This window comes from Lampetra fluviatilis, chromosome 54, assembly GCF_964198595.1.
Source record: "Lampetra fluviatilis chromosome 54, kcLamFluv1.1, whole genome shotgun sequence".
Taxonomy (NCBI): domain Eukaryota; kingdom Metazoa; phylum Chordata; class Hyperoartia; order Petromyzontiformes; family Petromyzontidae; genus Lampetra; species Lampetra fluviatilis.
Genome location: NC_136328.1, coordinates 960,909 through 987,760, shown reverse-complemented (window position 1 = coordinate 987,760; position 26,852 = coordinate 960,909). Strand labels below are relative to the sequence as shown.

At 48.0% G+C, this 26,852-nt stretch overlaps 1 protein-coding gene across 1 annotated transcript in view; it reads left to right on the top strand.

The window, feature by feature from the left end:
• GLG1 (golgi glycoprotein 1) overlaps positions 1–26,852 on the top strand; it is a 57,715-nt gene that overhangs the window by 6,466 nt on the left and 24,397 nt on the right. Inside the window, exons 2-4 of the mRNA XM_078879517.1 lie at positions 11,804–11,836; positions 14,948–15,034; positions 21,984–22,199. Coding sequence (XP_078735643.1) covers positions 11,804–11,836; positions 14,948–15,034; positions 21,984–22,199 — 336 coding nt within the window. The remainder of the gene's footprint in view (positions 1–11,803; positions 11,837–14,947; positions 15,035–21,983; positions 22,200–26,852) is intronic.

Below are 26,852 nucleotides of genomic sequence, written 5' to 3'. Positions count from 1 at the left end.
TTGAGGTCTTTCGCATTATTGTTGACTCTCTCTCATGCACGTGTGAGTAACCTGTTCTCCATTCTGCTTGGGTGCCCTACCCATTGCAACCTCCTTGCTGTTTTGAATGCTTTTGTGCCACATTATGTTGATAATTTACAATTTGGATACCTTGTTTCGCTTCACAATCCTGGGCGTTCCATTCATACACCTAAATTATACTTAAAAAGATAGTTTACCATACTAAAATATACATTCTTCACGCGCCATTTGCGTATTTGTATCACGTGCTGGATTGCACTTGTAACTGTCTGTGTGGTTGTTGTCTTCTCTGGGGGCTTTTGGAGTAAGGCCAGAGTACACATGCTTCAAACGGGAACCTTGTTAATGCCAACGCTGTGAGTTTGTTTGTCGAGAGAGGCACACCTTAATGCGAGTCAGCATGCCGTGTTCATATCTCGATATGACGAATCCACAGGGGAGCACCTCACAGTGGGCCATGCGGTTTTTAGGTTCTGGCCTTGAGCACACTTTTTTGTTAACTAACTTGACACCGCAACCCAACATTGCCCTGCACTCGGAGTTTTTACTCCTCTTGTCATGGACACGAGCTCTGTACAAACTTTACTATGAGCAGCATGCTTTCTAAAGCTTTACAACTCGGGTGAAAGCGTGAATGCATTCGCTCTGTCTGTTGGCTGTCTGTCGGTCTCTTTGTCGTGGGTGGCATGGCTGATGTCACGATAACTCTCGTAAAGATTTATCGAATGTGAACAAAATGGTGTAACATTCTGTTGATATTAGCCACTTACCCAATAGAAAACCAAGGTTAATCAAATGTCTGCCAATATAATTTGTAATAAAAACGGCGATCACGAAGAAAGAACCCTTTTCAGCCCACGTGATGATCCTCGTACGCCATAAATGCACCGCTCCCTTCACTCCCGATGACATCATTACACGTGACATCATCTTCGCGTGTCTCATCCCCATGTGCCTTGTGTGGCATCTTGTTGTGCAGCTTGGAAGGAATCGCTATTATTGGTAATCAAATACTTTAGAGGACAAATGCATGTTGGGAAGCATTACAGAATCCACACGTGTGTGCACAGGGGCTGTTAGAGGTTGTGGCTTGGGCATTTGAATTAGCCCCCCCTCCATCTGCGCAAAAAACTAAACATTTTACTGCTTTATAATAGTTTAAACACAATAGTGTAGCAGCATGAAACAAACTAGGTAATTTCGTACTTTCAGACCTCGCATTACCGCTTGTTACTTTCAGTTGTGCCAACATTTAAATAGTTTTGTCCACCTTAGCTTGGATATAGCGATACAATTTCTGCAGCACATTTACACCTCGAACGAGCATAAGCATGGTAAGTAAAAATTGAGTTCTTGCCGTTGGATATTGGTGGTGATTATACGAAGAGGGCCCCACAAACCTATAACGGCCCCCTATAACAGGCCCCCCTATGACGGCCCCCTATGACGGCCCCCCTATGACGGCCCCCCCTATAACAGCCCCCCTATAACGGCCCACCGACCGCCTTGAAACGGAATCCTGGCCGTTGCATTATGCATTATTCTTCGTCTTTGCTTGAACAGTGGGTGGTGCTCTAAATACCTCTTCTCCAGTGTATCACTGCGCATGACTTGTACATGTATTGGGCATAGCGCATGAATAAATAGTTATTAAAGTCCTAGCGATTTTTTTTAACAAAGACGTACAGCCAAGTGTATCGCCATGTCACCCTGAATGGACCCGATCACATCGGAAGCTAAGCAGGGTTTGAGCCGGGAGAATGCTTGGATGGGTGGCCACAATGCATGGCAGGTGTTACAGACTAGAGACCGCAAGGTGTGTGTGTGAAGCAAAATCTGTTGTACGGTACTTCTAAGCCCCCACTGCTATGCTCCCCGTCTTCCCCCGCCCGGCCCTGATGAACGCGGTGAAATATCAAATAACAATCCCTGCGATTTGCATGCCATGGGCCTCATCCAGCAGTTGATTGACAGAAGGGGCGACAGATTTGCATGTACAGCTAAACTCCATTATAGATGTTTTTTTCAGTTAGATCGCGTAAATATATAAATGTGTCGTTAAACCCGCCGCCACCCGACACAGCCAACTAGTAAGGGTTGTCATGTAAACAGAACGTGGCCAATTCGTCACTCGTACAGCACACCGGTGTGTTGGAGAGCCAAGCCACAACATTTACAATCTGAGTACGATGTTTCGCCAGTAATTACAACTAGCTTCATCAGGCGACAGCCAGACTTGTGTAGAAGTCCACCTGTTTCGTTCCTTACATAGAGGCAGAGATGTGGTGACCACGCTTCTGCGCTCTTGGATGATATTGGTCGCGAAAGCCTACGTGTTTATACAGCTAAACTGCTGTCCAAAATAAAGTGTAGATATAGTCTGCTCAACACGTGTGTTGAATACATTTACATTCCTCCATTTGCTTGCTTGCTTTTTGAAAGTTTCTGCCCTTTTCCGACACCGAGCTTGGAGTGGACACCTGTGAAGACGAGCTTCATAGCTCATCGGGTTCCCTCCAGCTCTGATACAATGTCCTCTGTCTCGGCTTGCAAACCCTGGCTGTTTTTGCTGTTGTTAAATGAGTGAGCATCTCTGCTATGAAGAATGTGGCTTTGAAAACATTGTCACGGACACTTTAGCAATGGGACTTTAATCATCAGCAAACAGCTGCTAATTGTTGGCAAGTGGCTGAGGAATTCATGTTTAGTCTATTTTGACTTGTCCCCTGGCAGCTGTCAGAAATGGTGGTGGTTATTTACAATTTGTTTATACGGTCCGAAATGAAATGTTTGACGGCTGTTAAATTGGAGTAAATTATAAATCGAGGTACAAACGTGACTTAACGTAGTACCCCACCATCTAATTATTGACAGTCTTTAAGTTTTAACATAAAACATATACGAGATGAGTTTTGGATGTAGAACATTTTATAAATTTATTTATGGAATTTTCTGTCCAAGTTAGTATTTGATTTGGATTTAAATATTCCATTTGATTAGCTTTCATTGCTTATAAATATTACTCGTTTGAATTCAAATGTTTTTTTACATAAAATGTCTAAGTAAAACCAATAATTTAAATGAAACCATTTGTATAGTTGAATAATTTAAGCAAAAGTCAAGAAGACGTGACGGCTTGGAAGTGGCATCGCTGCCGGTGACGTCTTATTTTCAGATTGGTGGGAAACAAAACACCTAAGATTTATCCCCAAATCGGGAGCACATGCTGCTGTTGTAGGCCAAGGCTGTTGTAGACGAAATGGTTCTTCTTGACAGCAGAGATGTGGTAAGTGGCTTATATGGCCAGGTGGCGCTGTCCTCGGAGTGTGACCCACAACGGCCTGAGAGGGCCGATTGAGCCCCTGATTATTTTTCCCAGATTGTCAATAGGGCACACTTTTTCTTGAGGAACCAACAATGATTGGTCTCCATATTAGAGGTTTTTGGGGTTAGGTCGCGTGAATATAAATATGTCGTTAGACCCGCCATCGCCCAACACAGCCAATTACTACGGTTTAGCACGTAAACAAGACCTGCCAATTCGTTAGTAGTACAGCACACCGGTGTGTAGGAGAGTAAACCCACAACAGCATCATCAGGCGACAGCCAGAGTTGTGGAGAAATCCTCCTGTTTTGGTCTTAAATAGAGGAATAAATGTGGTTGCGGGTTTAACGACACGTTTATATTTACGGGATCTAACTCAAAACCTCTATGGATAATATTTGTCGCGAAAGCCTACTACGTGTTAAAATGATTTATCCATGAATTTTCAGTCCCTGTTCATAGGAATTTAGAATTTCTACTTCCGGCTCAGAGCAACAGACATGAGCACCGTCTCATTGTGTCTTTGAGCAGGGAGTTGGTTTAACATGCGTGGTGGGTGGAGAATGCATTTGCTTAATGCTGTTTTAAATAGGCAATTTATAGGAACGTAATTGAAAGAGACCGCTTTATATTATCAGATATTATATCGATTAAAAAAATCTTTGAATAAAAAATGATTTAAAATGTAAAATTATGGTCACATTTAAAAAAGGGTTCAAGGTGTATTGTGCACTGGGGAATACAAATATTTCGGTGCGGATTTTAAAAAAATCAGGATTGTCATCTGTTAAATACTGCAAAGGGGTTTAAGCTTCCTAAATTGTTGGATTTAAAGGGCTTGTAAAGAGGTCATGAGTATGAAATTGGGATTAAAATGTTAAGCTCATCTGACATCCAAGACAGCGGAGAGGAATCTTCGAGCTGCACAGCGTCGGCACAACTTCGGCGCCACCGCTTGTGACGTTGCGCACGTTCGTAACGGTTTCACTCTCAAAACTGTTAAAACTAAACTCATTTTATTTTAACAGGTAATGCCCACTTAAAGCTACATAGCTCTTTTTCAGAAGCGACCTGGCCACAAATGATGGCTCAACAAAGGGGCTTGTCATATGGAAATAGTTTGCAGTCAAATACTCTACGCATGTTTCTAAATGCGGAGGGAAAATCCGGAGGACCCGGAGAAAAGTCCTCGCGATCACAGGGAGAGAGAGACATGCAAACTCCAAATATACAGGTGTCAGGGTCGGGATGGAACCCACAACCTCCTGCATACTAGGCGAGGGAGTTAACATCTCGCCACCATGGCGAGATGTAAAAAAACACATCGATCTAGTCGATTGTTCATTGGACGTAAACTAACCACGTAGGGTTTTGTGCGGTTGTGCGGTGGATCACTCTGTTGTGGTTCTGTGTAGTGCCACGTCCTGTTCAGCACAGCGTGGGCATCGGTAGTGTAGTGGTCAACGGGCTGCGCTACGAACCCGGCAACCCGAGTTCGATTCCTGTTCACGGCCATTCCTAGGCTTCCCCTAGGTCGACTCAACCATAAATGAGTAACCATCATTACTGGGGAAGTCAAGGCGGCCGTTGCTTAGTGTTTTCCATTCGCCTCGTGTGCCGTGCCGGTCTTCATAGGTGCTTGCAAACAGCACTTGCCCCTACAGTCTGTTAAAGGCTTTATGGGGGATCTTTGTATGTCTGACGTTTTGCTCCATGTGCTTGAGTCTTCAGGAATTTAGTTGAAATCTCTTCCTGAAGAAGCTCCCAGCACGTGGAGAGAAAGTCAGACATTGTGCCACACAAAACACGTGGTACACCCCGCGATAAGATGTGAAGTTGTTTGCATCTGATATGTTCCACCGCATTACCTCTCGTACAGGCGGAACTGATGGTGTATTCCTGTAACCCAGTGACCTGGGGGAGGTGGTGGCGGACGGTCACGCGGAGTGAAGTGCTTGTAAAATGCAGCGCAGGAAGTATGTTGTTGTTGATATCGGTGGAGATTTTGGAGTTTTATCCTCATAAGTTGCCGAGGGTTTTGCCTGGTGTTCTAGTTTCGTCAGACGTGAACAAAGGCAATCCATCCCAAGCAGGAAAACCCGCAACGAGAGCCGTGAGAGTCCACGGAGCTTTTCCACACGGAGAACTATCGCCGCAGTATTGCTATTATTCTATTTCGCTATCCACTCAAAGTCTTAGGCATATGCCGAATGGAGGCGAGCCATTTTAACCCCGAAAGACCCAGTCCCAATCTCCACAGCAATCTTTCCTCCGCCACTGACGACATTAATCAAAACGAGGCACAACCAGATACCGTAGCTTGAGAGGTAACTTTTTCAAAACAATATAAATGCTCTGCCTGCTTTATCGTGTATCGGTAAGCAGCGATATACGAGGCGTTCTGGCAATTTCCAGGCAAGTGTTCTCATGTTCCTTTTGTGTAGCGATTTTCTTTCATTGCCACTGCAATTTCAGCAAACGGTCGTTTTTGCCCCCAGGCTTGAAAATCTTGCTTTTTGTGAGGAGTGGAAATCTGGCCCTGTTTTATTTATGAGTCTTGCCATTTGTTGTGGGTTTATTGGGACCCCCTCTGTTCCTTGCGGATACTGTAGCACACGTGTAAGTCAATCATTCGCTAATCTGACAAATTGTTTAATTTACCATCCTGCTTTGTTTTTATGCCACCAACTTAATTTGTTTAGGCTGTCGTTTGCAGATATTTTCCAAACGCTCAATCCCCGCACCTCCCGATGAGCACGGTTGGCTACGTACGGTGCTAAAGAAGTTCAACATATACAATGCAATCTTGAGAGTGCTCCCATGACCATACATTGGCTGATATCCAAGTCAGTGTTGAGATTCACCGTCTCTATTGCAAGGGAGACGTGGGAAAGTCAACTTCAACTACGGTGACGGGGATTCAAAATAACATTTTAAAAAATCTCACAAACATGTAAAGCCACTAAAACGGTGCGATTGTTTGCTGTGCGGTGCAAGATTAGAATTGAAATTGGAAAGAATAACCACTCCATAATTATAGACCGCGAGCGCAACTATTGACGCGATAAAATATTAATAGCCAGTGCTTTGAAGTCGAAACCGTTCAATCGAAGTGTGTCTGTTCAACGGAGCGTGGTCCGATGCTCATCTACATTGGTGGTCATGAACCAGTCCTGGTTCCTATGGCAGGCCTAAGTCCCCCACCAGAAAACAACTGGCGGCAGAAGTGGCACGCCGTTTATTCCTCAGTGGTTCCATTTGGATTCCGCATCGCAGCGTCGCCCCCCTCCTAAGAAAACTTGGCAGGACCCTCCTGGGCCTCGGCGAGGCTTTCCTCGGCAAAACGTTGCAAGTAAATAATTATCGACGCGTACTAAACTGTGCGTTAGCAGAAGCCAATTGAAAAGGTCCAAAACCATGGACAACGCAATGTACTCCGCATTCGATTTAAAAAGCGAGTGTAATGTTTGGGTAATCGCAACAGTCGGTGCAGCTCTTTGTGAATCCACCACTGGATGGGAGTCTCGTCCACGCCACCGTTGTCATCGGTGGCGTGACGAGGCTACGGGACGGAGCTCGCTGCTGCTCGGTCCGTCCGGGGGACGGTACAACCCAGATCCATCTGAGGTGTCACTCGGCCAGCGGACGCTCGATGGAGTCCTACTCGGTACGCAGACTTGGGATGTTTCACCTGGAGAAGTTGAGTTGACGTGGAGGTCTCCCCCTGGACTCGTCAGGGCCTCCTAGATGCCTTCCTAAGGATCCCTCTAAGGAAATCCCTCTGTCCATCGGTGTGTCCCATTTATTTACAATCTGGGACAGGCTGAGATTGGCTAACTACTTGCCTCTCACATCGAGTGGAGAAACCCCCCCCCCCCCGCGTTCAGAAGAGGCACACGGGTGGCCCCCCGCTGGAACGACTGTTCCTCGTGGGAATTTGTGATCTCACGTCCGGGGGGCCCACGGGGGTTGGGGTTGTGGCTCTCTTTTGAGACCCTTAAAGAGAAATGTCAAGTACCTAAATCTTATTTTATTAGAGATCTCCAAATTATAAGTGCTATCTCCTCGCTTACAGGTAATTGAAGGGCAACTCCAAGATTATTCTCCGTGGACTCAAACCCCCTGCTACCCCCCCCCCCCCAACAACGTATGATGTCTGTTCAGTCTTAAAGACTCCTAGCCCTACGAAAATAGTGCAGCCAACTTGGCTGTGGAAGGACTGTGTGTGGACTCGGCTTTTGAAGAGGCAGACTGGTCTCAAGAGGTGGGATTCCACGCATTGAGGGCACTAATAATTATTATAATTATGCCTCATCCACAGCCCGTATCAGGCACACGAAGCGCGCAGAGCGCGGCGCGTCTTGCCACAGAGCCCCCATTGTCCTGATCGCTCCACTCAAACCATACAGGCCTTTCCTTTCATGTCGTTTTGGCTGTGCCCAAAGGTTTTAAACCCCTGTAGCAGCATATCACCCAATTTCTCAATTACCTATTAGTGACATCCGCGCTCCCTTCTGTCCGTACGTGCCTATCGGGTATTCGTCCTATCGATCTCGGCCTCACGTGGCACTCCCATCGATAATTGCCCTTAGTGCCTTTAGACTCCTCCGGCCGAGGCAATGTGAGACTCGTGAGCCTGTCCACGGTAGAGCCCTGGCTGAATCTGATACACGAGAACGCCTCTCGGGGGCATCTCGGGCCTCTTGTCGCAGGGCCCGCTGATGGTTTGTGGGACGGGTTGGTCTCCCTTTGTTGTTGGCTCGCTTCGTATCGAACCCTTTCACCCCTTGTATATTCTTCCCGTCGCTCGTTCTTTTTCGCCCCCTTCCTACCTCCTGGCATCGTCTATGCTTCCCTGTCCTCCTCCCTGCTGTTTCCTATATCGTAACCATGGGCTTCTAATATTAGTTATCTATGCGATGGTCGGCTGGACGCTGCGTACACCAGTTCTGCGTTATCTTGTACGCGTTGTTGGTGTTGAAATTTACAAATAAATATGTAAAATATAATATCACTTGCCGCTGATGTTAGCCGTGCACTGGAATTAAACTTGGGTGACCAGGTTCGTGCTTCACAAGGCGGTGTGATAATCCCCCCGTGCCGCCACTCTACCCCAATGACAACAACAAAGCAAAACATTCTTTTGAGTTCAAATTCCGTGATGTCAGCACAGTCAGTCATACTTTCGAGGTTGACAAAATGACGACTAATAATCAACAACGTTGCCCCTTTATCCAGAATAAACCTCGCTGAGACTGTTTTTAAGGGGAGAGTTCTGCCATTGGCGGATTTGGCCAATTCCATTCATGAGACCTTGGCACGTGGGAGAGAAAACCAGAGAACACATTCAAACAACGTGGTAACGGTCACAGATACATTCATTAAATCCATGTTTGCACCTCTCAGCCACCTCGCATGCCAAGCCTTTAATGCTTGAGATTAAGCAATCTCCTGTACCAGTAGAAACCGAACTCTCAAAACCCTCCTCAGCTTCCGAGTTGTCATGTCGGGTGTGTTTGATTTATAGGGATATGTTCAATGTAACCCCACGACTTTCTGGAAAGTCAACAGTGGTTTTTCTATACTGGCTTCTGGCATTTAAATGTGAAATTTTCTACCACTGGCTCCGGGCCGAAAATGCATCTGTTCACCGCCCCACGCGTTCCTTTTGAGAAGGGGGAGACTTTGACCTGGGCCTTTTGAATACTTCTCTGCCTGTTGCTTTTGACGCAAACGTACTCGGCAGGAAATACAAATCAAACGTAAATATGAGCCGCAACAGATTTGTTTGCATACGCGTTTGAATGAAGAAGGAATGCTTACCCGCATACGGTCAGAAACCCTGGTGGAGGGTTTTTGACTCTCAAATAAATGAATGTCGGGGAAGGAAAGTCACACTTTACTCTCCTTGTTCGGCACCAACACCACACCGGTGTTGCCTTCAGGGTGCCACATAGAAACAGAATCGAGTTAGAATAGTTATATTATTATTAACACTAGATTTGAAGCTTTCGTGACTGCAAGGATTCATATTCTTAGGTTTTTTCGATAAAGTCATGTAGGTAAAAAATTTAAATTAATTAAAGTAAAATAAAAATAAAATAAAAATCACGACGTATCGGAGGCAACACAAGCTTCCGTCTTCAGGTGGAACAGTCACAGCACGATAGCTGTATCACGTAATTTTTATTTTACTTTTATTAATTTAAATTTTTTACCTATGTGACTTTACCGAAAAAACCTAATAATATTATTATGAACGTTAGCTTTTATCCAGCCAGGTGGGTGCTTTCGGGTAGGGTGGTTGATTCACTGTTGAAATGGCTGTGTCAGAGGGGCCAACTTCAACCCATCATCATTCCGAGGTGGCCGGGTGGCTTCTGGGTCGAGAGCCGAGCCAGCACGACTGAGACGCTGGGTCCAGATCTGGACAGCCACCTGGTGAAACCGGATTTTCAAGTTTAGTGTGTTCATGGCCTCATCCTGACCACCAGTGGCAGCACTAAAAACCCAACTTATTAAGCGTAATTTAGCAAAAACTCCAACTGTGTGAATCAGAATAAAGGTTTTAATGCCCTATGATGATTATCTCGACAGTAAGGAGCATAGGCGAGTACAGTGTCTCTCTAGTTCGGATAGGAAGTCACTTGGAAGGGATTTCAGAAGTAGTTCTGTAACATCACCTTCCAAGGGACACTAACGTGTGGCCGTGTTCTGCGAGAATTCCAAATGAAAATGTCATCTCGTGACATGACGCCAGGAGCACAGTTTGAAATAAAATGTGGAGCTGAAAAGGAATCGCACATTTTGAGAAGTCAACGGTGTTTGTAATACGGAGGGAAAATCCGAAGGCCCCCGTCATAGGAATGTGGAATTTCCACCACTGGGCTGGCCGGTGAGAACGGGAGTCTTTCCATTTTGATTGTTTGAACAAGAAGACACTGACTTGGAGTCCTTTACCCAGCAAAGCCTCACTCGAAGAGAGAGCGCTCTTTCACGAGGGTTCTGCAAGAGGATGTTTAAATCTTATCTTATTTAATATTTATAGAGCGCCTTTACTCAAATCAATTCCTCAAGGAGCGATTGTGTTTGAGAAGAGAATGGAGTGCATATTTAAGTGTGCGTGTGCACCCTCGCTCGCCTGTCCAGTGCCGGGTGCCGGCCTCCTCAACGCCACGCAGGGGCCGTTCTTCACCATGCTGGACGGGTGTTGTGGGTTAGTGAAGACAGGGAAACACACAAACAATGGGCACACAGCACTGCGGAAGTACAACTATGACCAACACAGCATTGTTCTGCACTGTCCTCTGCTGCCCACCATGTAGGCCTGTAGACTAAAGCCTAAAGCAGCAGCAATCTGTAGTGCATGGTGGATCACTCATCCAGGCTCAGTGTTGATTAGCTTCTAGATCTGATGAGACCGGGTGCATTCTTGGTGATTTCGTCCATTGATGGAGTGTGTATACTTGGCGATGGCGCCCAAATGTGTGTGCTCGCCGGATACTTGCGTCAGAAACGAGGTTAGAAACAGCAAGTCGGCATAACACTGCCGCCATCTCTTGGGCGCCTCATTGCCTCGCAGGTTTGATATCTCGCCGACAATGAGCCATCGAGCCCCCCCCCCCCCCCCCCGTGGAAGCTGGGTCACAGGTGTACGTATGCCACCTCATCTCAGTTACCGGTTGATGAGTGCCTACACAGTTACGATTCAATCGTCTGTCTGCAGTTCTCCCCAGGAGAATTCACGTCAACTTGTCGGTGCCCGCGAATTATCCAAGCGGGCATGCTTTTCCTTTCCCGTAACGGGCACGAGGCAAAGTCACGCCCCGTAAATTGCCCACTAATCGGCACAGCTACTGGCGGCAGTGCGGCACAGTGTGTGGCCACTTTACAATCCCAAATTCTTGCAGCCTCCCTCATGTACTCACTTTGCTCTCCATCGTATTCCTTCTTGGTGTTTTTGTTTTTTTGTTTAAAGCCCAGTTTCCCTCGCAAAATAAGTTTTTCCTCATGGGCCCGCTTACTTGGTCGTTAGGAAGGAAAGCGACCGACCCACCGGCTCGCTGGCTGCCTGTGACATGGGGAGCGCTTCGCTTGACACATGGGAGAGGCTCATTTTGTGTTACGGCCAACGCAGGAAATACTAATTTTCTCGTCGCTGCAGGTGAGTCATTCAGGGATGTCGTCTGTCTTAAACTGCCCCCTTGGTTTCGCAGACCATAAGACACAGGTCCCATCATGCTTCTTGTATACCGTCCACTTGGCAGGCACATTGACGTGCCTTGTCTCGTCTGTCTGCATCGCTTTACACCGGGGAGCTCTCCGCGTTATTAAACGCCTGCTGCTTGCCGGCTCTTGGTGTCGGCGCTGTAATGCGCGACCTGCGATGGACAAATGGGTTGCGTGTTGTTGCTCATTCTTATCCCCCCCCCCCCCCCCCCATCTTTCTGCCCACAGGTGGATGATAAGATATCCCCGGACTGTCATCACGTAAGTATAGTGCTCCTTGCATTGCTCCTTGCATGAGAATTGTCACGTTGGCCACTCGCGGGTCGAGCGTTTCCTTGCTTGCGTGAGTTGCGACCGGGTGTCCTCCCTCATTGCGGTTTGACGTTTTACAATGCAGGAGGTTGCCAAAGAGTGGATCTGGAGGTTCACAGTGGCCGGATCGAAGCCCTCGAGTTGACAATGCTGATATTGTTTGCGCCGCAAAGCTGGGTGTCCGGCACCTTCCCCGATTTTCAGTCGGGTTCTCAAGTGGAGCGAGTTGATGATCTCAGCCCATGTTTCCGATACCCTCGCCAAAAACCCATTGCTCGAAAAGGTGCTTTGTCAAGCAACTTTTGGCAAAGGTCAGCTGTCTTAGGATTCCGTCTTTTTCTGTGTCATTGCCATGCGGCCCTTCCAGCAGGGCACATTGGTGTACCATCGAGCTAAAATAATAATAATTAGAGAACTCAGCGCATTGGTCAATAACAGTGTGACCTTAGGGGAGGGTGACGCTGCCATTGGCCAATTGGATCTCTCAAGAATGAGTTCCACCACCGCCGGAATTGGTGTGAATTCACGACAAAGCCATCACAGTTCCTCCTCTCTGAACCACGAATCTGCAGGCTTTGCCAGTGATCTTCTGTCCCACCCAACCTTTTAGCCTCGTGGGCAAATCAGCTCGTTGAAATTGCCGACCTGCTGAACGCCACGGCAGCCACATTGGCCAGTGTATGTGTGATCCTGCTGATCGTGGTCAAGCACAAAAAACAAAGACATAGATCCCCCGTATAGCCTTACCAGACTGTAGAAGCAAGTGCTGTTTGTGAGCACCTTATGAAGGCCAGAACGGCACACGAGGGGGTAGGTGGCCAGCACTATGCCCCGACTGCCTTTGTGTCCCCAGTGGCAATATTTACACACTGCACCAGGTACTCATTTGAGGCTGAGTCAACCTAGGGGAGGCCCATCACCGGTTCAAATAATCGTCACTGGTGTTGGCCGTGAGTGGGAATCGACCTCTGGTCGCCAGGTTCGTAGGGCAGCGCGCTAACCGCTACACTACCGCTCCCCACACTACCGCTCCCCACACTACCGCTCCCCACACTACCGTAACACACACACACACATGCAAGTTTAGTGTCGCACACTCTTTAAATTTTTGTTGTGTTCTTGCTCATTTACAATGTCTCATTGTCATCGCTGCTAGGCGGACTTGGCGAAGTGCACTGTTGAGCTACAACAATACTCAAACACATAAGTGGCCCTTCAGGGAATTTTGTAAACAACAAAATCTGATTTAATTAATCATTACTGTTTTGTTCCGGCAACTATCCAAGGTTCTGGCTCAAGAGCCCGAATGATAATGATGACCCATGTAAGAGTGGCCTCTGTGGTAATGCGATGTTGTGGTGTGTGGTTCACTGAAAAATTGTGAGGATCAAAATAATTCAATAATATCTCATCTCCCAAGTTGCGGAGTAGATATGATGTATTTTGTCAAGCTCTTGTCGGGCAAATACTTTTTTTCTGCTTGGTAGAATAATGGTATAATGGTAGGCTGTGATCAAACTTTCACTGCCGAATCAATGTACCGTGCCTTGCTGTCAGATAACTTTCTACTTACACCACTTTTTAGCAGTCCCTATGGCTGCTGTATTGGGAAATTAATCTCTAGAAACAATGTGTGTTCTTTCAAAATAATTCACGATTTTGTGAGTTTCAGATTGTTCTATTTTTTCCAACAGAGTAATTAAGCGATGAATTGTGCTCGCGGTTTGAGTGTTGACACTGAGCGGGTGTTTTTTTTCTCTTCACTCGCTGTATAATTTATACGTTTTTTCCCTCTTCCCAGTGATGCCTGGGGGACACGTAAACCGCCTACGTGTTTATTAATGGTTTTGGTAAATTCATGCCACGATTGAATGCGCTGTGGCCTCGGCTTACAGAACGAGTGTGCTTCTTCATGGGTTACCGCTGGAAAAAACACACCGCACATCCGTGCATGAAACCGCACCGGTGTTGAACATTGTCTAATGCCTTCCTTAATCGGTGCTCAGCAGTTTTGTTAGATCCTCGCAGTTTGGCAGATGGATTGTAAATAGGTTTCATGTGAAATGGCGCACTGTGCGTATATAATTGCTTCAGAGCAGATGTAATACATTTTAGGTACATTTTCCTGGGTTGATTCCCATCCATTCAAAATGTTACCAGGAGCAGTTCTTAACGTACGGTCTTCCGAGTTAGACCACATGTTCAGGATATCGTCTCTGAAGTTTTCACCAGGCACTGCTGTGGGCTTCTTCAGGAGTTGAAATTTCAGAGTTGAAGATGATAATAATCATAGTATTTATACTTGTAATGAGCAGTTTTCACTCGCCTTAGAGCAGACAGAGTGCCTTACAAGCGTGAGGATCCACGGACAAGCGAGAAGGCAGCCAAATCTGCAACTCTCCGTGTAGTGAGGTGTATTCAGCCAATTAATGGGTGTTTATACATCCGGGGGCAAATTGAAGCACCGGGAGAAAACCCTCTCATTGGATCGTACAACACCATATCCCCGTACAGATGGAAACAGATGGAGTTTAAATCACTTGCTGTACTGCCATCTCCTGGCAAGCCAGCGTAGGGTAGCATGCGTGATGTCCGCAGTAGTGTGTGTGGTGCAAGCTTGAGTGAAGAAATGCTCCTAAGCCAGTCTACCCACAGGGCCACGCTTGGATTATGCATTGTGGTGCCAACCTGCGTGTTGAAACTCTTAGCAGTTGGGATGTGAACCTGGCCTGGTCCTCTTAGGTCGATTCAGCATTAAATACGTTCCTGGTGGGGTGGGGGGAAATGGGCAATGAGTAGATGTAGGTTTCAAAGCAACGAGTGGCGGCCACATGGCCACGTCGTGTTGCCTAACGTGCTCGCTGTGACAGCCTTTTGCCTTGACACCCCTTTGCTTTGACAGTTCATGAGACTAAAAATCACATCTACACGTCTTGGTGGAGGGAGCTCTGAACACGGTGCGAATTGAGAAGTTGTTGGGAGGGGGGGAAGTGTGCCATTTTGTTGAGGACCCGGCGCGAGAATCTGTCATTTTAAAGCGCCCCGCCGGGTCTATTGCAGCTGCTGTGGAATTACAAGCACAACCTGACGACGGACGAGCGGTTTGACGTGGCGGCGGGGGAAGTGTGCAAGACCGCCCTACAGGAGGTGAGCGACGTCCCCTTCTTGCTTGCCGTGCCCGCTGCAGCGTGCGTTCTCCGATCCACGTGCTCCTCTTTTCCCATCTCCCGGCATTACTCCCGCACCTCCTGATGAGCACGGTTTGGCTACGTACGGTGCGAAGGAAGTTCAACATCCATGCATTCCAAGCACGTGTTTCTATGGGGACACTTATCTTAATATTACCTAATTTTCTTAATTGCATCCAGTCAGATGGCACTGTGGTGAAGCGCTGTATGCACCATCGGAAAATCACAAATTCAAATCCCAATCTTGGGAGTCTCCATCCACTGTGTGCCATCTCAACAAATGGTTGTACTGTGGAGAAAAAACAAACCTACCATATGAATGTGGAATTCCCACCACGCGGGGCCTCCAGTTGAAGTGAGCGCTGTTTACTTTTGTTTGGGTATGAAAACACCTTCCTATCACCTCGACTACGACCAATATGATTGAAACTCCCATGTCCTAACTGTATGACAACCATAGCAATAAAGCACACTCACTTTAACCCTGACCCAAATGTGAATCTTCACATTGTATGACCCCCATACCATTGACAATTGTGGATTTTAATGGATCAGACCCTCTTAATCATTCATAATATCATCCTAACAATAGGTCCAAACATTAAATAATATCAACTTAACTTAAACACTCTGCCTTTGAAGGGATGTTCTATAAGTATCGTGACCCTCACCACAGCCCTTGTCCTCCCACAATTGCAAATTGGCAATATTTTTTTGTTGCACAGCATGTCTCTTCAAACGCGCTAAGACGCTTCCTTTCAGCGTCGCGGCACCCTAATGAAAATACAGGAGGATAGCCGGAATTGGCGGTGCGTGCTGATTTATACGCGCGAGGTTATGTGTGTGTGCGTGTGTTCGCACGCACACACGCACGCGCGCGTCCAGTGGTTTGACCTTGAGAAGAGGAGAGAGCGAGTGGGCGAGTGTCGCCACGCTCTCCCGCACTGGGTCAAGGGGGATGCACGCTCGGCTCCAGTGAGCATGCTCGGCTCCATTAGGACCCCCCCCACTACCCCCCCCCCCACCATTACTTTCTAAGAAATCTGGCACATTTGGCAGCAGCCTAATCAGTCACGGGAACGCCTTTGGGCTTGAGGATCTTGATCGGTGCGGCAGCTGGATGATGAGTTAAATTGTTCGTGCGGTAATTGGCAGCGGCTCTGCCTGAAGAAAAGTGAACGGTCACTCGCGTTCACGCTGGCCAAGGCGGCTGATATGAGGATGGTTACGTTTGAAGGGAGGGTTTGTGCAGTGGTTTGCGTAGAACAAAAGCATGGAAATGTTGGTACATCTGTGACTAGTAAGTAATTGTCATACTACAACTACTAAAATGATGCTACGCCTTGAGTTGGCTCGCTGGCTGCTGGGTGGGCTCCTCTCGACCCCAACAAGAACTCGATTGTTCGTGGCAGCTGCGGGAAGTTGCCACCGAATCTCGTTTGTGTTGTAACCAGCCAAACGGGATATTTCCATTTAAATAAAATAAACATTTAATTGAATCGGCGAGCAAGATCGGAAGACGTAATAATAATAATGTTGAAAGATAGCAACACGGAAGAAGCGGGAGTAACGAATAGAGGAGACCGACACGGTTAATTTAAAATCGCTCTAACTTTTCAATTTGTGCTCCTGTTAATGTCATTCTTTCGACAGAACATTCTTTAAATCCTAGAGAATATTATAAAACATCTCAATGCATATTATCTTGGAATTTTATTGCAAGAAAAAAGCAGACTACTTGGACGGCAGGATTTTGAGAAGAGCTTGAAAATGACAGCAATCTTTTGATGTTCCCTTTGCAAAGTGACGGATTCTCTACTCGTTATGATACAACAACAACAATAAACAACCACATCTGTGCAGTGGCAATCTAGTAGCATGTGTTGGGCGGCGGTGCCCTTCTCTACTTGCGAGCCTGAGCTGGCGGTGAAAAATCCACATTTCTACGCGGTCTTATCAACAACCACCGATTTTAAATGCAGAAGTATTTGGCACAAAGAACGCGCTCACACGACAGTGTCCACATATGCGCTGTAATCTGAGAGGCTAACATAGAGGGAATGCAGACGGCAAGGGGCGAGTCCAGCCTGGACGGGACAAAGCGTGACTCCCCGTTACCCGCTGGCGGTGGCGGGGGTGTCACCCTTGCAGCCAGTGCTACACAGAATCAAGTCTTTTTTTCTGAAACTCCCAAACCGGCTGGGTTAGGAGGTCGCCAGGAGACGGATGGCAGGACCGCTTATGTTGGGTTAGTGAACCCGTCCGTGCGGACCTTTTCCGTGTTAGCCCCTCGTATGAATGAATGGGTTTTGTCCGGGCACTCTCGGTTTCCTCCCACTCACCGATCGGTCTTTACAACGGAATTCATCGAATAAATTAATATCGGTCCCTCTGTGAAAAATAAAAAAAGACGTAATGAGTCATTCAGGCTTGTGTGGGCAAATCACTGACGTCGTTGACACCGCTATCATCGTAGAGAATGTCCCTAGAAAGGCGAGAGAGAATAAGACGGCCAAACGGCAATGGCGTTGTTGGCAAAGTGGAGCTCGCGGGAGGTGAAGTAATGGTCAAGACGAGATCAGGGAGTTAAGCGCGGGGATAAGGCGACGTGGCATCACAAAGGCGCTTGCTTGCGTGGGTTGAGGAGCACGTGAATGAGTGCAAGGACGGAGGCCGTGGGCTAATTCCCTCCATCCCAACGGCAAAAACCCGCCCCGCGTGAATAACGAGTCTGCACATGCGTGTGTGTGGCAAGCGGCGTGTGTGTGGCAAGCGGCGTCGCTGCTCACCGCAAAGCATTGCTCGTCGCAAGCGATTCGACGGAAACTGCCGGGCAACGTCAAATTCTCTCCGATGCATTTTCAGGCCGTACCTACCGCGCGTTTCCCCCGGAAAAAGGGCCGGAGGGATGACTGGGAGGGTGGGGGAGGGGCAGGAGTAGTGGCCCCCCCTCCCCCCCGTGGGCCATCCTAACGGCATCACGAAACAAACAGGAGACGCAAACCGGGGAAAAAAATATTGGCGATTTAAGACGAACGTAATGACGACTAATCGTAAATCGCATAAGCGTATGTCGGTTTTCACCCGAACGTGTATCCAAGGTGAAAGTGCCTTGTCGCTCGGAAGCGAACGGAGGGCTGTCCCTCTTTTCTTGGCGGCCCGGAGCCATCGGTGGAAGTTCCACATTACTATGGCAGCAGCCTTATCGGTAGCCGCTCCAGCCACTTCACCACCCCCGCTAGAAATTACTTATTTGACAAGTTAAGATTTGTTAATTCAAACCTGTTTTGCTACTTGTGATCCGTGCATAAGACCACGTGTAAAAAAAAAAGGGGAAAACATATTATAAAAATAGCTTCTTTTAACGATTTACACAAATAATACATTAAATCCATCCATTAACGAATCCTACATTCGGTTGAATCACCTAGATGTAGAATTTTCACAGTGTATTTGTTTGCACAACGTGTTCATGCAAGTACAGTAATACATTGTGCAAATATTAAATTTAGGTGAGTGGATCGATTGAGGATGTTTAAACAGGAAAAGAGAAACGATGCATAAAAAACGGTAAACATTTTGCAAAGGGGAGTTCCCCTTCGTAAAACTGTTGAGTTAAATCGTGACCTTAGGTTGTGGTTGAGCGTGGGGATAATTGTTACTCGCCAAGTAATTATCTTTAACCTGTGTCTGTGGGGAAGGGAGCGGTGGTGTGGTGCAATAGTTGTCAACACCGGGTGTGAAAATCTATTACCCGAGTTACATTCCCAGCCGTGGCAAACGTCAGCGAAACGTGGTCTCCAAAACCCCTCTTGGGCCTCCTTCCCAATGGTTGACTCAGCCTTAAATGAGCAGCTCCTGGTACAGTGAGTTGGTGTGGCCACCTCCACGGCCAGCCGTGGCCAGCCGTGGAGGTGGCCACACCATCTGTAATGTGTCCGCCTTAAGAGGTGCTCGCAAACACCGCTTGGCCCCAACGATCTATGAAGCTGTCTGGCTGACGTGTCTATGATGTAGCGTCGGGAACCCGTTTAAGATTCACTTTGTAATGAATGACTTCGAGGAAGTTTTCTGGCAAGCAGAAAGATCATCGCTGACGATGTTTTTGTAGACATGCGCACATTGTCCTTACTGGAATATTCTGGAATACACAAACAAAATAATCAGAAATTCATATCAGGCTCGTATACTTAACTCGCCAAAGGATCTCCGAGGGGTTGAGGGTTTGTGCCGAACCTGTGTGAGACCCCCCCCCCCCCCGTACCACCATACTCGGACGTTTACACGGCGGACATTTGGCAGCCGCTCGCAACGGTTTTACCTTTTTGCTGCTCGCACGGCCAACGGACCTCCCTCCCGTTTTCATGCTCGTCGGTCACGCCGCCGATTTGCCCGGCCGGTGCGCTTGGTGCACGCGACGCCGCAATCCGCGGACGCAAATTGGAAGGCAGTGTACGTTTTCCCCCCGACCGCTGCGGGCGTTCCCCGTCGCGGCCGCCGCTATTTTAACGACGCGTGATTTAGGCCCGGCCCCGCCGGGCGTGCGCGCGCGCCTTGGTTTCCGCGGAGGCGTAGCACGGCGCACGCGACAGCGAGCGAGCACCATACGTGACCAACGATTAGCGCGGTTGGCTACGTACGGTGCGACATAAGTTCAACGTACAGTCCATACGTACGTTGCCAGGGATGACGGTCTGTCGGGGGAGGGAGCAAACTATTATCTCTCCCACAAGAGCGGCACGCCTAGTTGGTTACGCGCGCTTCATCAGCTGTGAGGGTAACATCACCAACCGGACATTCCCGGCCACGTGGAAGTCTGAAAGCACTTTGTTTCGTGTGTGAAAATACCAGTTCAACCCGCCGTTCATTGGCTGCTCGTTCGTGCCAAAACCGGTTATAAACGATCCGTCTGACCAGGTGCGCTTTGCGCCCCAACGTGCGGTAATATTATTCGGCGCTAGAAGCTTTTCTCTCTCGATCTGTGCGTCTGGGAGAAACGAGAAACCGTGGGGTGGTGAAATGGATATTGGTTACACTTTAGTGAGCACTCTACCCTCTGCGCATGTGTATTTTTTAAGCAGCGGTGGCGACATGAGAGATGGCTGTGGGTGTCCCCTCTCCGGAGGCTCATAACGTGCGTCGCAGCACCGAGCTGTTGGGTTCAAACCAGGGCAGGCCCTGGTGGTGATTGCACCGGGTTCTCGCGTGAAGCGACTTGATTGTCGTGCCTGCGTGATACATCATCGTTTATCAAGGCGAGTCAAAGTGACGAGCAATGGGGTGGGGGGGGCTGTCCCTAACCCCGTGGTGGAAATTCTGCATTTTAATTGCAGGGGGGGTTGGGGCGGCAGCTTTTGGGGGGTGGGGGGGGGCAGTCTCTATGTATTAAAGCCACTTTTGACTTTCCACACGGTGGTAGCTATTTTTTTTCTGCACCTCGAGGGATGTCGAGTTGATCAGACCAGGATTTTAATTTTTTTCCCATCCAATTGTGATAATGTTCACACCATGGTGTGCTGCAAGCTGGCCAGCTGCGATGTAGGTGCGTCATGTTGTACTTCTTTCGCACCATACGTAGCCAACCATCCTAATCGGAGTTGCGGGGGAAGGAAAACGAAAATGTATATGCGACATACTCGGGCTGTTTTAAGACTTAATTGAAATAGCCTGAATCAGGTGAGTATTATCTAAACCGGTTCTGGGCCCTCTCTGATTCCCCCATCCACACGGACCAGAGTGGTGAAGTATGGTCAAAACAACCCCCAGCGCCCAACAGCAGTGGATAGCTGGGGTGCGATGACAATTCTCTGTGAACATTGCGAATCTCACGGCGCTCTGTAGTCAATAAAGTTTGACCTTAACCACGGTGGATTAAATCTCCCACAGCAGGTCATTACAATCCTCTTGCCTGGTTAAGCACGCGTAATAGTCCCCACACACACACACACCACCTTTCTCTATTACCGCGGGCTCGGCTCCACTTTCAGAGATTCAAGAAGCCAGGCGCATCTGTTGAATGCAAGTGTGGTTTAAGCATTTTCACTGCAGCAGTCACAGCAGGCTCTGGGAAATTGGCGTTGACTCTGCTTGCATTGTGGGTTAGCTCCCATTTTTCCTTTGGTGAATCATCATTTTGTAAATTACCATTTTTCTTCCGCTGCCTTGGTGTGTTTGTGTGCGCACAAAATGCCATTGTGTAGAGTAGCGGTCTTTATAGGTACTTGCTAACAGCACTTACCTCCGTGGTCAATAAGGCTACACAGGAGGTCTTTGTGCGTTTCCCTGTCTCTCTCTCTCTATGGCACAGTGTTTTTAATGCTGCACTGTGCTGTGATCCTGGAGACACCCGGGTTCAATTCCTCGACGGTGCACATCAATGGTGAATGGTGTCCCTCGGCCTGCTCTGGTTCAGGGTGGTAACACTTGGGCCTCAAAGCAAGAAGGGCCTGGCTTCGATTCCCGACTGGGGTGCCTTTCTGTGTGAAGTTCTCCCCCTCTCCTGTGGGTTTCCTCTGGGTTCTGGGTTCTCTGGTTTTTTCCCCCCTAGCTAAGAACACTCTTAACTGCCATTGATCGACCATCCCGATGTAGCAGGGACCCCTCCTTAACAAGGGTCTGCGGACTCGGTTTGGCTTTCCTGTGTAAATAAATAAATGAAATGCATTGTTATGCATTCAGCTGTGAATCACACGGTGCTTGAACATCATCAGGGTGTAGACGGAGGCAACGGGGCGTGAACATCGCGATCCCCACGCCACCCACCGCCTCCCGGCTCGCGTGCCGAGGGCGACGTCAACCGGCATTCGCGAGCAGCGCTCTGTCCATAGGGCTAAACGTGTGTGCGCGTGTGTGTATGTGTGTGCGCGTGTGTGTGTGCGCGTGTGTGTGTATGTATGTGTGACCCGCAGCTCAAGGAGTGCCAGGGCCAGGAGCGTGGCAAGGGCTACCTCATCTCGTGCCTCATCGACAACCGGCCCAACATCACTGACTACCAGTGCCACCAGTTTGTGACGCGCATGACGAGCATCGTGTTCAGCGACTACCGCATGATCTGCGGCTTCGTGGAGAACTGCAAGCAGGACATCAACCGGCTGCAGTGCGGACGCATCGGAGCCGACCCCAAGGTGACCGCCGCTGACGACGCGTTGCGTTACGCGGGCGCCCCCCCCCCCCGCTGCGCGCGGTACTGACGCACGCCTCAAGTGAATGCGACGAGGTGCGGGCGAACCCAGCCGAAGAAACAACCACGATCGTGACCACCGGTTCATCATTCATTCTCACCACATACACAGGCGTAGCGGCAACCACGATCGTGACCACCGGTTCATTCTCACCGTTAACCACGGTTCGAGCCGCAATCGTAGCCATAGCTTTTTGCCCGTCGCCACCCACTGGGCGACGTTGGCATTCGCACTGCGCGTAGTTTCCCCGCAGAGCCCGCCGCATAAATAATGCAGAGAGAGTGAAAATTCTCACCACTAGCCCACACACTCGTAGCTACGAACGCATTCTCTCTGCTAATCATCGCTCTGACCGCTCGCCCCTCGTGTCAATGACGGCTGGGAACCAGACTCTGCCCTCCCAGTCCGGTCCCAGTTATTCTGGCCCAGATCCTCCGAGGCTCCGTGGGCCAAGCCCCCCCCCCACCCCCCTCTTTCTCCCCCCCCTCCCCCACCCTAACCCGACTCTCCATGGGGAGGCGTGGTGGTGGCTGGAAAGCAAAAATTAATTAAGTAAAGAATCAACACGGGCATGGATTACGTTTGACAATGTTTAGCTGTCATCTATTATTTATCACTTTACCGCAGTGCGTCAATAATAATGATAATGGTTATAAGTTCGCCACCTTGAAAGAAATGTCTAGTTTTACCATCTTAACTGAGAAAGTGCGGCACTTGCTGTGGTGTGATGGTTAGCACAATCAAGAGATCGCCGGTTTGACTCGGTCTCCTGGCTTGGCGATTGAAAACAATCGGTTCAGTTTCTCAAATCCCCTTGCCTCTGTCCATCCAGAAGTGTAAATGAGCTACGCCACAAACGATCTCCTTAAAAACAAAGCTCTCCTCCACATTTTGCTTTTGAAGATGGCTTCAATCTTGCCGAAACTTGGAATCGGTTCTCGATGCGCATAGCCTGGATCAAGATCTAAACCTTGGGCGAGTGCGACTCATTTAAAAGCCAACCTGGATTCAAACAAGACACGGAGTGTGAGGTGTTTGTAGGAGACGGGGCACCGTAGCAATCGTAAATGCATTCCACACCGAATGATCAATCGGGGCATGATTGACGTGACGAAGATTGCGAGGAGAGCAGTGATGACTCGATTCGGCTGTCGAGGATGGGCCCCCAGCCGCGCGTGGCGAAATCTCCGGAAAGGAAATGTTGGCGGCGAAGCCCAACCCGGAAAAAACCCCGCACTTGAGTTGCGAAAGTTTTGTAAATCCGCCCCCCCCCCCCAACCGTTTCTGTCCGTCCAACGCTATAAATTGGTTCACTGCAGTTAGATCATCATCTCGTCACACACTTCTACACTTGGAGAAACCCAGTTTAATCGCAGGTGGCTTAAACTAGGAATAATCTCAGTGGCGCCATCACTGACCTCTGCCCATGTTCCCAGTTCACAGCAGTCCCTGACCCACGTTCGCTCCTGGCCGCGGTTGTCATTACCAGCAATTCATTCTCACCAGCAAGCACGGTCGACAATTAATCCTCTCTCTTCCCTCCCAATATGAACCTCTCGCTCACATTGTCACTGCAGTACACCGCTTCGCTTTAGGGCCTATCCATAGCATGGAACATTCCAGTGGAACCCAACCAATTGCAAAATCCAGCGATCGTTTGTCAAAACAGACTGCCAAAACACGCAGAAAAATAAACGTTTCTCGGCCATTAAATTAACTTCTTGAGGAATTGAGGGAGAGACATAAACATTTTTGTGCATTTTGTGCAGCGAGACATTAGGATGTGTGGGGATTTTTGGTAAGAGGATCATGTGTGTGCGCTTGGCCGAATGGAAGTGTGAACCCGCACGCTCGCTTTCCACATTTTAATAGTGGTGCCGTGCCGGGTTTTGTGTAAATAGTGTGGTTTTTACGCAAGGGCTTTAAGCTTGTGCTGAAGTTCAAGCCCCCAAGATGAACACAAGCTGCGAGCGGTCTTCTTAAAACAAACGCGATGTGTTCGCACTGTTTGTACTGCACGTACAAAAAGTCTATAAAGTGCACCTGAAAACAACCGTTGGACACAATGCGCAACTGTATTATTTTATTATTATTATTGTGGGGGCCAGTCCAGTCCCGAGAGGTGGCGATTGAAGCGGAGGAAGGCTGCAGGAGAGGTGGCGAGAGGCGAAATATAAAAAAAAAATAACAGGCCTAGGAGGCCACTCGCTGACCAACTCTGCTCTACCCACGTATGCGGAAGCTGGCCCAAGAGTTGTGGCGTTGTGGATTTCCCACAACTGGCTATTTAGGGGCTGCCGCCGAAATGAGCACCATCCCCATTGCTCTATGGAGTTGGGAAACACTGTTGGCTTTATGCATGAAAGACGCGCCGAGTAGCTGGACTCTTTATTTCAAACCAAACGACACTGCTGGGTGGACAGCGCGGGGGCGGGGAGTGCATTTCAGACACACACTCGGCCATTGTGTCAACTGGCACGCTGGGAGATCGGACCAAACTGGCGACGTCTAGGATTGAAACGTACATTGATCCTAACCGCAGTTGCACCAGTTCAAGCATCCCTCCTACATTGGGGTGTTTGACCCAGTTTATTAATGCTTCATTTACACGTTGGAGATAATCTAAACGTGCACAGCTGGGCACCGTGAATTGCATGACACACCCGCTGCGCTGCAGTCGTAACTAATTAGCACGTTTTGTTTATGTGCCAAAGCTTACTAATTGGCTGCGTCGGGTGGTGGTGGGGTAACGACACATTTATATCTATGCTATCAAACCAAATAACCTTTTATTACGAGTAATATTGGTCGCGAAAGCCTACTACTACTACTACTACGTGTTAAACTCAAGGTGGCGTGTAACACGTGTCGGTGTTGTACTTTGCACTGCCCCTGGTTGATGTTTAGCGTAGAGAGTTTGATTGCCTGTGTCCGGCCGGGGCTTGTGAAGCAGTGGTTATGATTTCGCACTTTGAACCTGCCACGCGAGAAATCTTTACCAGGTCTGGGTGGCTCCCCCAGTCTGTGAATGTCAAAGGGGGTGTCGCACATTATTATATTTACTGAGCTCTTATTTTTGCTCCCTTTAGACACGTCACCGTTCCCTCGTCTAATCTCAGCCTGTTCACGGATAACAAATATCCTCTTATTGGCGTAGCCAGATGCCCAATGTGGCACTCTTGATTGAACATGTTTGGTAAGTTATCAAAAGCACTCTCAAGTCTGCAAGCATACGTGGTACAGGTGGCAGGCTTGGATGAGTATTCCCATTTGATCTTTCACAATCTCGTGACTATACTTCAAATTAAATTGGCTGGGATGCCCGTGGAAATTAATTAACTTGGAATTAGTGTTTTGGCCTAAATATAAAATACAATTTGGATTTATAAAAATAATGTACCAGTATCTCAACAAGCTGCATCTGCAGTTGCATTACATTTCTTGGCAGGCAGGCCACTGAAACGATGAAATTGGAATGTAAAGTTTAACCAAACAAGTGTGATTTAATGTTATTTTAATCATGCAGTTTACAACCAAACTACGAAGCTGTTCAATTTCACTTTTACAATCTCAGCATTCCAGGGATGTAACACACACACTACGGAATGGCACAACATCTTGGTGCCGTGAAATCCCCAGTCTATTGTCACTTGGTGAGTTTTGATCTGTTTCACATGCCCCATTCATAAAAAAAAAATCCCAAATGATTTATCTTTGGGTGCACTGTTCCCTGGTCCCAGTGTTTTTCCACATCGAAAGTTCAACTCTACCGGTCCCCGAGAGAGCGTTTCCCCGAGAGAGCGTTTCCCGTATAGAAAGTTAGATTGAGCTTTCACTCAATGGGTATGACTGTTAGTTTAAAGAGCATTATCAGGAAACGTTTTATACATTTAGATTCTTATCAGGCCCCATGGCACATGTAAAGCGCAGTCTCTAACTCGTATCTACTCTTCTGCTCTGGCCTCGCTATGCGCTGTGAAGAAATGCCATTGCCCAACACATTGCCTGATATATATATACATTTTCTTGATTATTTCGGTAAAGTCACGTAGAAGGGAAATAATAATATAAATATAGAACAATAAAAATTCTCACGACGTTTCGACTGCAACACACAAGCAATAATCAGGTGTGAAATCCACAGCAAGAAATGTTTTATGAATCCCTGCAGTCACGAAAGCTTTAAATCAAAATGTATATACATTTTATTAATTCAGCCAGTGTTGGTGAAGAACGCGAGTCGTTTTTTCGTTTTAAGTGTCTATGTTTCATAGTAGGCGTATATGCATGTCGCAAGGTACGCTTGAGATGCCGGGTCATGGCCCTGGCACTTTGTCCTCGGCAGGTATCTGATGTGTGAAGTCCGTGCTGTGCACGTGAGTCGGTCTCAAGACGCGAACGCACCGAGTCGAGGGCGAGCATTGTGAAACCGTCCTCGCGTGTTCCCAGTAACAGCCGAGCCGTTTCTATTGACTGCAGTGTGTGGGGCGGCTAGACTCCGGACCGTGCCAGAGCCTTTCGGTGATAAACATGTCACGTTCTAACACGATGGGAAATGCAAACCTAGTGGTTACTTATCATTGTTATATATTTACT